The following is a 13,149-nucleotide window of genomic DNA, read 5'->3' as shown; positions in this document are numbered from 1 at the left end:
ATAAATACACAAATCATAAATACCCAGCGAACTCCAAATACAATAAATCCAAATAAACCCACTCCGAGACATATTCTGATCACACTGACAAATACAAAAGAGAAGGAGAAAGTTCTGAAAGCAGCAAGAGAAAAGCAATTCACCACATACAAAGGAAACAGCATAAGACTAAGTAGTAACTACTCAGCAGCCACCATGGAGGCAAAAAAGGCAGTGGCATGACATATTTAAAATTCTGAGAGAGAAAAATTGCCAACCAAGAATTCATTATCCAGCAAAGCTCTCCTTCAAATTTGAAGGAGAGCTTAAATTTTTCACAGACAAATAAACAGTGAAAGAATTTGCTGACAAGAGACCTGCCCTCCTTGAGACACTAAATGGAAACCTACCGACTGAGAAACAAAGAAAGGAGAGAGACATGGAGAAAGGTTCAGTACTAAAGAGAATCAGTATGGGTGTGTTAAAGGACATTAAGAGAGAGAAGGAAAACATATACATGACAAACATAAACCAAAGGATAGATGGCTGATTCAAGAAATGCTTTCACAGTAATAACGTTGAATGTAAATGGATTAAACTCCCCAATCAAAAGATACAGATTGGCAGAATGAATCAAAAAAACATGAACCATCAATATGTTCCATACAAGAGACACATCTTAGATACAGGGACACAAAGAAATTGAAAGTGAAAGGATGGAAAAAAATATTTCATGCAAGCTACAGCCAAAAGAAAGCAGGAGTAGCAACATTAATCTCAGAAAAGATAGACTTTAAATGCAAGGATGTTATGAGAGACAAAGAAGGTCACAACATACTAATAAAAGGGGCAATTCAACAAGAAGAAATAACAATCATAAATGTTTATGCACCCAATTAAGGTGCCACAAAACACGAGACAAACACTGGCAAAACTAAAGGATGCAATTGATGTTTCCACAATAATCGAGGGAGACTTCAACACATCACTCTCTCCCATAGATACATCAACCAGACAGAAGGCCAATAAGGAAACTGAAAACCTAACAATCTGATAAATGAATTTGATTTAACAGACATATATAAAACATTACATCCCAGATCACAAGGATACACACTCTTCTCTAGTGCTCACGGAACTTTCTCCAGAATAGATCCTATGCTGTGACATAAAACAAGCCTCAATAAATTTAAAAAATCTGAAATTCTTTAAAGCACATTCTCTGACCACAGTGGAATACAATTAGAAGTAATAACCATCAGAGACTTAGAAAATTCACAAATACCTGGAGGTTAAACAACACGCTCCTAAACAATCAGTGGGTTAAAGAAGAAATAAAAGGAGAAATTGTGAAATATATAGAAACAAATGAAAATGAAAACACAACACACCAAAACCTACGGGATGCAGCAAAAGCGGTACTGGGGGAAATTTATAGCACTAAATGCATATATTAAAAAGGAAGAAAGAGCCAAAATCAAATATCTAATGGATCAACTGAAGAAGTTAGAAAATGAACAGTAAATCAATCCTAAACCAAGTACAAGAAAAGAAATAACAAGGATTAAAGCAGAAATGAATGACATAGAGAACAAAAAAAAAAAAAAATAGGATAAATAGCACCAAAACTTGGTTTTTGAGAATCAACAAGATCGACAAGCCCCTAGCTAGACTGACAAAATCAAAAAGAAGGAAGACCCATATAAACAAAATAATGAATGCGAAAGGTAACATTACTGCAGATCCTGAAGAAATTTAAAAAATTATAAGAGGGTATTATGAACCATATGCCAAAAAAATGAATAATGTAGAGGAAATGGACAATTTCCTGGAAACATATGAACAACCTAGACTGAAGAGAGAAGAAATAGAAGACCTCAACAAACAATCACAAGCAAAGAGATCAATCAGTCATCAAAAAGCTTCCCACAAATAAATGCCCAGGGCCAGATGGCTTCAAAGGGGAATTCTACCAAACTTCCAAAAAGAACTGACACCAATCTTACTTAAACTCTTTCAAAACATTGAAGAAAATGGAACAATACCTAACACATTTTATGAAGCTAACATCAATCTAATACCAAAACCAGGCAAAGAAGCTACAAAAAAGGAAAACGACAGGCCTACCTCCCTAATGAATAATTTGCAAAAATTCTCAACAAAATACTTGCAAATCGAATCCAAAGACACATTTAAAAAAATCATACACCATGACCAAGTGGGGTTCATTCCAGGCATGAAAGGATGGTTCAACATAAGAAAATCAATCAATGTATTACATCATATTAACAAATCAAAAAAGAAAAATCAAATGATCATCTCTATATATGTTGAAAAAGCATTCGACAAAATCCAACATCCCTTTTTGATAAAAACACTTCAAAAGGTAAGAATTGAAGGAGACTTCCTCAATACGATAAAGAGCATATATGAAAAACCCACAGCCAGCATAGTACTCAATGGTGAGAGATTGAAAGCCTTCTATCTAAGATCAGGAACAAGACAGGGATGCCCACTGTCACAGTTATTCAACATTGTGCTGGAAGTGCTAGCCAGGGCAATCCGGCAAGATAAAGAAATAAAAGGCATCCAAATTGGAAAGGAAGAAGTAAAACTGTCATTATCTGCAGATGATATGATCTTATATCCGGAAAACCCTGAGAAATCGACAATACAACTACTAGAGCTAATAAACAAATTTAGCAAAATAGCGGGATACAAGATTAATGCACGTAAGTCAGTAATGTTTCTATATGCTAGAAATGAACAAATTGAAGAGACACTCAAGAAAAAGATACCATTTTCAATAGCAACTAAAAAAATCAAGTACCGAGGATTAAACTTAACCAAAGATGTAAAAGACCTATACAAAGAAAACTACATAACTCTACTAAAAGAAACAGAAGGGGACCTTAGAAGATGAAAAAATATTCCATGTACATGGATAGGAAGACTAAATGTCATTAAGATGTCAATTCTAACCAAACTCGTCTACAGATTCAATGCAATCCCAATCAAAATTCCAACAACCTACTTTGCAGACTTGGAAAAGCTAGTAATCAAATTTATTTGGAAAGGGAAGATGCCTCGAATTGCTAAAGACACTCTAAAATAGAAAAATGAAGAGGGAGGACTTACACTCCCCGACTTTGAAGCTTATTATAAAGCTACAGTTGTCAAAACAGCATGGTACCGGCACAAAGATAGACATACTGCTCAATGGAATCAAATTGATGATATGGAGATAGACCCCCAGATCTACGGCTGACTGATCTTTGATAAGGCCCGCAAAGCCACTAAACTGGGACATAACAGTGTTTTCAACAAATGGGGCTAGGAGAGTTGGATATCCATATCCAAAAGAATGAAGGAGGACCCCTACCTCACACCCTACACAAAAGTTAACTCAAAGTAGATCAAAGATCTCAATATAAAAGACAGTACCATAAAACTCCTAGAAGATAATGTAGGGAAACATCTTCAGGACCTTGTATTAGGCGGCCACTTCCTAGCCTTTACACCCAAAGAACAAGCAACAAAAGAAAAAATAGATAAATGGGAACTCCTCAAGCTTAGAAGTTTCTGTACCTCAAAGGAATTTGTCAAAAAGGTGAAGAGGCACCCAACTCAATGGGAAAAATTTTTTGGAAACCAGGTATCTGACAAAAGACTGGTATCTTGCATATATAAAGAAATCCTACAAATCAATGACAAGAGTACAGACAGACCAATTATAAAATGGGCAAAAGATATGAAAAGACAGTTCTCTGAAGAGGAAATACAAATGGCCAAGAAACACATGAAAAAATGTTCAGCTTCACTAGAAAGTGATGAGAATTGTACAATTATGTGGTGATAATGTGAGATATGGATGGACTATTGTGGACATAACATATGCTATGTGAACTTAGGAACTCCCTACTTTATAAGTCAAGCTTAGATCTTGAGGCTTGCTCTTGTGAAACTTATGGTTATAAAGGGCAGGCTAAGCCCACCTATATTTATGCCTAGGAGTCACCTCAGAGAACCTCTTTTGTTCCTCAAATGTGGACTTTCTCTAAGGCTAACTCCGCAAATAAATTCATATCCCTCCCCCAACATGGGACAGGACCCCCCCAGATGAATGAGTTTCCCTGGTGACGTGGGACATGGATTCTGGTAATGAGCCTAACCCTAGCATTGAGGGGTTGACAATGCCTTTTTGACCAAAAGGGTGGGAAAGAAAAGCAACAAAATAAGGTTTCAGTGGCTAAGAGATTTCAAATAGAGTCAAGATATCCTTGAAGATTGAAACAGTGATCAAATGAGAGGGATGATTAGCAACAGATAAGATAGAATTTAACAGAGTATTATGAATCTTGAATCTTTATATAAATATATTATATATATATTTAGTCTCTGGGGTATTAGAATAGCTAGAAGGAAATAACTGAAATGGTGGAACTGTAACCCATAACATTTTTTGAAATTTACTCTATAACCACTTGTTAAATCATACTCCGAAAGTTTTTACTTTTTATATATGTTATATTTCACAAGAAGGAAATAATTGAAATTGTCAAACTATAACCCATAACATTCTTTGAAATTTGTTCTATAACTCCTTGTTAAACTGTAAAGTTATAACTTTCTGTGTATATATATATTTCACAATAAAAAATGTTTAAAAAAAATTATTACCAAACTGCATAATCAAAATAGTGTGGTACTGGCGTAAGACCAGTCCAACAGACCAATGGAACAGAACTGAGAGTTCAGAAATTCCCACACATCCATGGCGAATTGGTTTGTGACAAGGGTGCCCAGTCTATTCAATGAAGAAAGAGTAAGTAGTCTCTTCAACAAATGGTGCTGGGAAAACTTGATATCCACATGGAAAATAATGAAGTTGGACCTCCACCTCATATCATATACAAAAATTAACTCTAAATGGATCAAGGACAAAACATATATTTGGCAAAGATTTAATATTCACAATACATAAAAAACTCCTAAAACTCAACAACAAAAAGCAACCCAATTTTAAAATGAGCAAAAGACTTGAATAAACATTTCTCCAAAGAAGATATACAAATGGCTAATAAGTACATGAAAAGATGCTTAACATCATTAGTCATCAAGAAATGCCAATCAAAATCACAATGAGATACCTCTTTACAACCCCTAGGATGGCTATTATTAGGAAAAAAAAAGTGTTGGAAAGGATGTAGAGAAATTGGAACCCTTATACACTGTTGTTCATGTTGTAAATTGGTGCAACCACTGTGGAAATCAGTTTGACGGTTCCTCGAAAGCTGTACATAGGACTACCATGGGAACCAGCAATCCTACTTCTTGGTATATACCCAAAAGAACTGAAAGCAGAGATTCAGGACTCAGACAGGTATCTGTATACCAATATTCAAAGTAGCATATAGGACAGATATTGTATGATTTCACTTACATGAAATAACTAGAATATGCAAATTAATTGATACAAAGTCAATTACAGGTTACTAGGGGTGGAGCAGAGGGAGAATGGGGAATTAATGCTAATGGTTGAAGGGTTTCTGTTCGGTTGATGGAAAAGTTTTGGTAATGGATGGTGGTGATAAGAGGCAGAACATTGTGACCATAACCAATCATACTGAATTCTATGCTTGAAGGTGGTTAAAATGGGAATTTTTATGTTGTGTTCATGTCACTACAATTTTTTTTAAAAAAAAGAACCACTAGTTACAGAGCACATTTTATTTTGCTCTATTATATCAAGAGCATACACATACACACACACATACCTGTACACACACACACACACATTAATGCTTGTATAGGCACTGGTTATTTCTGGAATGAATCATAAGAAATTGGTAACAGACCTATGTTTGAAACCCTAGCACAGCCTCTTACTAATTGTGTGACCCAAGGCTCTCTGAGCCTTATTTTTTTCATCTATAAAATGGAGTAAGAGAAGTAACATATATAAGGCACCTAGAATATGACTGACTCCCTGAAAAAAACAGCAACTAATATTATTATTAAGGGATAAGAAATGAAAAGTAATAGTGTTTTCAGCCAGGAAATCATATGATCAAAATAATATCCCAGGACATTTATTCCACTAACTATATTTAATGTAGAATATATTTAATGTAATAGTAGAATGGAAGCAAGAAACCTCACATACTGTTGGTAAGAGTATAAACTGGTATACATTGGTACATACCGGGGATAATTTATCAATACAAATCTAAGACACATGCCTTTTGACCCAGTAATTCCACTTTGTCCCACCAGTTACTCTCAGATAAGTACACAAAGATGTTTGCATTACAGTGTTCTCTGCAGTGTTATTTGTAATCACACACACACACAAAAAATAAATATCCACTGATAGGGAATTAGTTAAATAAAATACAGTCAATAAATATGATGGAATATTACAAAGCTATTCGACTAAATAAACTATTTAGATCTTTATGTACTGTTAATAAAAGATCTTCAAAAATATACTAAGTACAAAAAAACAGGTGAAGAACCAGTGCTTCCAGTTTCCACCAGTTTCTTATTAGCCTTCCAGATTTACTCTATGCACACACACACATCACAAATGGAGCATAGTACATCCCAGGATGTCTAATCAGTTGCAATAATCTATGTCTGTCATGATGGTGTATTACCAATATTTCTAAATGAGCTTTATTTCCCAGCATTATTAATGAACTTCTTTGTATCACAGAATATATTTATGAGATGCTAGTTAGGAGATGTTAGTTATGCTAGTTAAATAATATTTAAAATTACTTCATATAATAGTAATTAAATTAAGTGCTATCAGAAGTAATAAGGAGGACATGAAAGTTGCTCCAAGATGATTTGTACACATTCAATTTTCAACACTTAATTACTGAGACCCTACTAGATACCAGGCACCATGCACTATACATATATTCCAAGGATTCTATATTCAATTATCTGAAGCTATAGCTATTGATGGTTAATGAGACACTTAGGAAGAAACAATTTCTTCAGGTTCTAAATGGCCTCACAACCTCTAGAGTCCATGTACTAAAGACTCTCCTGAAGTGATTTAGAAGAATTTAGAGGTCCCTTAAGAACTTCAGTACATGGAAATAACAGGCACAAGAGAATTTTCAGCTCCTCAAGGGATTTTCTACATGAGGCCCAAAAAAAGGATCATTAAAGAAACTACTGTTCTCTTTCCGAAGAATGAAAATGAACTCACTGTATCATACAAGGATCTAGAGGCTTACTAGAACTATTACAATTTTTATAAACTATAGGTAATATTTCAACTATTCTGATTCACTGTTCTTATTGCAATCAGGCTCTGAGATAATGTCTCCCAATTATTTGGAAAATATGGTCAATGAATACAAGAAAAGGCAAAGGAAAGCCAAATAATTACATCACATTACAATCTAATCTTAGCAATAGCCTGGTAGAAAAGTTTTAGAAAATGTGTTTTCTCTAATTCAAGGGACCCTCATGGTGTTTTTTGTTTTGTTCTTTAACTTTTTATTTTGAACTATGATCAAACTTAAAAACAGTAACAAAAATAATACAAACCCGATACAGAAAACTCTACAATACCCCTATACCCTTGATACCAAGATCTACCAATTTTAACTGTTTGCCAAATTTGTTGCATCATTCATTGCATCCATCCATCCATCCATCCATCTTTCCTTCCATCCATCCATCTTCCCTTCTTCCATCCATCCATCCATTTTCTGAACACCTGAGTACAGACTGTATACATTAAGCTCCTTGAACCCTTAATACTGCCATGTACCTTTCCTAAGAACAGGGATATTCATTTATATAACCACCTTAAGTGCAATTATCAAGTTCAAGAAATTTAACATTGCTATAAAGCTAATAGTCTGTATTCCAATTTTATCATATGTCCCAACAATATCCCTTTGAGCGTTTTCTCCTCCCATTCAAGATCCTATTCAGGATCATGTATTGCATTTGATTGCAACTGTCTCCTTAGTTTCTCTTCCTTTTTTTTTTTTCTAATTGTGGGAACATATAAACTTTTACCATCTCAATCACTCCCAAGAATATCATTCAATGGGATTACTCCTATTTACACGGTTGCGATATCCTCACCACCTTCTATTACTAAAATGTTCCCATCTCCCCAAACAGAAACCCTACACTCATAGATTAACTCCCCATTCCCCCTACCCCTGGCAACCTGTACTCTTAATTTCTGTCTGTGAGCTCGCACACTTTCTGATATTTTCTCTGTAGTTACCATGGGGCTTAAATTTAACATCTTAAATCTGCAACAATCTCGTTTGCTTTGATACCAACTTAACTTCAATTGTATACATACACAAACTATGTTCCTGTATGCTTTCTGTTCCCCCACCTTAATGTAATTCTCATCACAAATGACATGTTAATACTTTATGAGTCAAAACCCACTGATTTATCAATACATTTTATGCACTTCCCTTTTAGATGGTGTAGGAAGTAAAAACTTGTGTTACAAAACAAAAAATACGCCAGTATTGATGTACATATTAACCCTTGACATTACCCTCACTAGAGATCTTTATTTCTTCATGTGGCTTTGATCTATTCTCTATTGTCCTTTCCTTTTAACTTGAAGAACCTTCTTTACCATCTTTTCTAGAGGTGGTCTAGTGTTGACAAATTCAGCTTCTGTTTATCTAGGAATGCCTTAATTCACCTTCATTTTTGAAAAACAGTTTTGCTGGATATAGAATTCTTGATTGGTAGTTTTGCTTCCACTACTTTAAATGTATCTTCCCACTGCCTTCTTGCCTCCATGGTTTCTGGTGAGAAATCAGCTCTTAATCTTTTTGAGGCTCCCTTGTATGTGACATACTGCATTTCTCTTGCAGCTTCCAGAATTTTCTTTATCTTTGGCATTCAACAGTCTGATTATAATATGCTGCAGGATATGTCTATTTGGGTTTATCCTATTTGGAGTTCACTGAGCCCCTTGGATGTGTACATTCATGCCTTTTGTTAAATTTGGAAAGTTTTCAGCCATTATTTCCTTGAATATTCTCTTTCTTCTCCTTCTGGGATTCCCACAATGCACATATTGATATGCTTGATGGTGTCCCATAAGTTCCTCAGGCTCTGTTAATTTTTCTTCATTGTTCTTTCTTTTCCTCAGACTGAATGATTTCAATTGTCTTATCTTCAAGTTCACTGATTCTTCTGCCAGCTTCAATCTGTTGTTGAACCCCTCAAAGTAATTTTTAACTGTTACTGTGGCCTTCAACTCTAGTTCCTTATCATAATTTCCATCTCTCTACTGATGTTCTCTTTGTGTTCATCTATCCTTTCATTGATTTCCTTTAGCTCTCTGAGCATATTTAGGACCATTTTTTTAAAAGTCTTTGTCTGGAATGTCCCAGGACTGATCCTCTTCATTGATGGTTTCTAGCACTTTAATCTCCTTTGCTGGGCCATCATTTCCTGTTTCTTTGTATGTCTTGTAACCCTTTTGGTGAAACCTGGATATTTTGATATTTTAATGTGTTGTCAAATTTAGGCTCTGTGGCATCCATTCCTTAAGCTTTCATGCAACTAGTTTTATGACTGAGTGTTCCTTGGATGCCAGGAGCTCACAAAAATAAAACAGGGAAAAAAAACACCTTTCTCAGTCTTTGCTGATTGACCTGTGTTAGTGCACTCCTTCAGGGCTTATCCATTCAATGCTTCGCATGAGAATAGCTCCAGGCCAAAGTGTAGGGGCTCCCTAATACTTTCTGCACGTGTCTTGTGCCCTAGGAAATCCCCCATTTACATGGTTACAAATGTCCCCTCTTCCATAAGGCAAAGTTTCCTCACTACCCAGGGCACTGCTCTGTATGTCCTATAGACAGCAATCCATTGCCCCAGGCAGAATGACTTGACGACTTTCCCACAGTGTTCTATAGAAGAGCTCTCTGAGCTGCCTTCTGCAAGGCACATTCTGGGACAGTGTGTCTCTTGGTCCAACACCAGACAGATTGGGTCAGACACACATGCTCCAACATGTGCACAAGGGTGTTTGCTGCCTTTGGGACCAGGACCAGAATTCCATACTGGGAGCGAGAGCCAATTCTGTTCCAAGCTGTTGAGGAGATAAGGGAGGGGCCAGCCAGGACACTTCAAGATCCTACAGCCTCTAAGAAGCCTTTTTCTTGATATGGCATTTGCCCTGTGATTACATGCCTTTAACTATTTTCTGGAACCCTGAGAAAGATGTTTCTGTCAGTTCTTGCTGGTTGTTCAAAGCTTCTATGGGGGGATGTAGCCCTGAAGCATCACTCAACCTCTCCCAAGGTTTTTGACCATGTATCCCTGGAAGTAAAATATAATAAACCTACATCCCTAAATATGGTACTTACTTACATGTATGTAATTATGTAATAAATATTTATGTGCACATATACTAATTAGTATATGTATATTATAAAATATATGTAAAACTTTTTAATTCACAGGTTGATAGAGAAGATAACTTTTTAAAAAATAAACTTTTATTTATTAATGATATAAAAATTTGTTCTTATTGAAGTTTATTATTAACATATATGTTTAGTGGAAGCAATGTGATGAATTATTTTTTTAAACCTTTGTTTAGCACTTTGCTATATACTAAGAGGTGGGTATTATCTCCACTTTATAGATGAGAAAACTGAACTTTAAGAGTGCACATAACCTGAGAAATGTCATAGAACTATAACGTGAAAAAGCTAAGATGCAAACCTCCATCTCCCTACCTGTAAACTAGTACTCTTACCTGATATACTATGAGAAAGAAGTAATTAGAGAAAACAAATTCAAATTAAGGTGTAAGTCAGAGACAAAAAGTATGTCCTCTCGATCAATCTGAATACTATTTGTTCATCTGACCCTTGTTAATACAATTAATCATAATCTCTGTATGACCTTGGAAAAGTCACTTAACTTATTTGAACCTTTATTTTCCAATATGTAGAAAGAGGGATTTGGGGTAGATGATCTTTAAAGTGCCTTTCAACGTTAAAATTATTGGACTCAAATACAAGAGAAAAGAAGGCATACATCTACCAAGCAGAATAACCAGACCTTTGCTGATCTCCACATTAGGCAGGTTGAATATGTCAAGGTCCATCGCCCCACCTTTAGTTCCTTCTGAGAGGTCTAGGAGAACCAGCCTGTCTGCAAGGCCCTGTGTAGTACAATAAGAAAAAGAACAGCATTACATTGGATATGGACAGGTACTCAATTTAAACTCACACAGAAGTGAGGGCTAAAGAAGTATACACAGGCCTCATGTGCTGTTTTTTTTTTTTTTTTTGAAGGAAAAGTAACAAAATAGAAATATAGGTGGCATGCAAGAATGAAGTTATTATGAACTTGAATAATATGATCCCTTAGGCTTGACAACTGATAACTGGGATCTGACAGGGTTTAACTCAGAAGTTACAGACTGCATGTTTCTTTTGAAGAGATAGGAATTAATAAAGATGACTTAGTATACACAGTATATTTGTTATCGTTCTTGAATTTATGTTTTCACTTTGAAGTCAGAATTTCCATTCACAGGAGTTTAGAGTGATCTTTTGGTCTATTATAGCAGTTCATTTCTATCATGAAAGTCAATACTAATGTCAAGTTTCTCTTTAAAAATAATAAAAGACAACAAGCATAAACCTAAAATCAAATCCTATTATCATGATGTATCCTACCCAGAGATTTCATAGAAAATATACCACATGCCTGAGTGGATGGTAGGTTTACTGTAAACAACTGCATGAAAACTCCTAAGAGTCCATTTACCTTTGGGGAAATTATTTTCTCTCCAAAGAGGTAGGGGAAGTGGGGGTCTCTCCTATGTTGATGCAAAGTGAAAAATACCCAGGGATCTACCAGACTATCAGGTATAAAGTATAGTACTTAATAAACAACTTGGTTACAAATAGCAACTAAAAGAATGAAATATATAGGTATAAATTTAAACAAAGATGCAAAGGACTTGTACACAGAAAAACTACAAATCATTGCTCAAAGAAATTAAAGAATACACAGATAAATGGAAAGATATTCTGTGGTCCTGGATTTAAAGACTTAATATCACGAGGATGTCAACAATATCCAAAGTGATTTCCAGATTTAACACAATCCCAATCAGAATTCCAATAGCTATCTTTTAAAAATGGAAAAACTAATTATCAAATTCACATGGAAGGGCAAGAGACCCCGAATAGTCAAAAAATATCTTGAAAGAGATGAACAAACTTGGAGGACTTCCCAATTTTAAAACTTACTACAGAACTACCGTAATCAAAACAGTACAGTACTTGCACAAGGACAGACATAGAGATAACAGAATTGAACTGAAAGTTCAGAAATCAACCCTCACATCTATGGCCAATTGATTTCTGACAAGGGAGCCAAGACCAATCAATGGGGAAAGAATAGCCTCTTCAACAAATGGTGCAGAAAAACTGGCTATCCACATGCAAAAAAAAAAATAAAGTTGGACCTTTATCTCACATCATATACAAAAATTAACTCAAAATGTATACGCAATCTAAATATAAAAGCTAAAACTGTAAAACTCCTAGAAGAAAACATAGTGAAATATCTTCAGGACCTTATATTAGGCAGTGGATTCATAGACTTTACACCCAAAGAATGAAGAACCAAAGAAAAAGAGAAATAAATTGGACTTCCTCAAATCTAAAAACTTTTGTGCATCAAACAACATCATCAAGTAAAAACACAACTGTGCCGCTTTGAATGTATTATGTCCCCCAAAATGCCATTATCTTTGATGTAATCTTGTGTGGGCAGACACATCAGTGTTGATTACATTGTAATTCTTTGAGTGTTTCCATCGAGATGCAACCACCCGACTGTGGGTGATGACTCTGGATAGTTTCCATGGAGGTGTGGCCCCGCCCATTAAGCATGGGCCTTCACTAGCTTACTAGAACACTATATAAGCTCAGACAGAAGGAGCGCGCTTCCTACAGCCAAGAGGGACACCTTGAAGAATACACAGGAGCTAAGAGAGTAGCTGCAGATGAGAGACAGTTTGAAGATGGCCTTTGAAAGCAGACTCTTGCTCCAGAGAAGCTCAGAGAGGACAAACACCCCAAGAGCAACTAAGAGTGACATTGTTGAGGAACTGCGGCCTAGAGA

At 35.6% G+C, this 13,149-nt stretch overlaps 1 protein-coding gene across 4 annotated transcripts in view; it reads right to left on the bottom strand.

Annotated features, from left to right (window-relative positions):
* UEVLD (UEV and lactate/malate dehyrogenase domains) overlaps window positions 1-13,149 on the bottom strand; it is a 159,153-nt gene that overhangs the window by 43,834 nt on the left and 102,170 nt on the right. For all 4 annotated transcript variants that reach the window (XR_005217400.1, XM_037839264.1, XM_037839266.1 and 1 more), the window contains exon 7: window positions 11,068-11,170. Coding sequence is in view for 3 of the 4 variants with exons in the window: in XM_037839264.1 (XP_037695192.1) it covers window positions 11,068-11,170 (103 nt within the window). In the remaining variant the exon portion in view is untranslated. The remainder of the gene's footprint in view (window positions 1-11,067; window positions 11,171-13,149) is intronic.

The sequence above is a fragment of the Choloepus didactylus genome, chromosome 6 (genome assembly GCF_015220235.1).
Source record: "Choloepus didactylus isolate mChoDid1 chromosome 6, mChoDid1.pri, whole genome shotgun sequence".
NCBI lineage: Eukaryota > Metazoa > Chordata > Mammalia > Pilosa > Megalonychidae > Choloepus > Choloepus didactylus.
The sequence above is the reverse complement of the archived record's forward strand: the minus strand, read 5'-3'. Positions and strand labels throughout refer to the sequence as shown.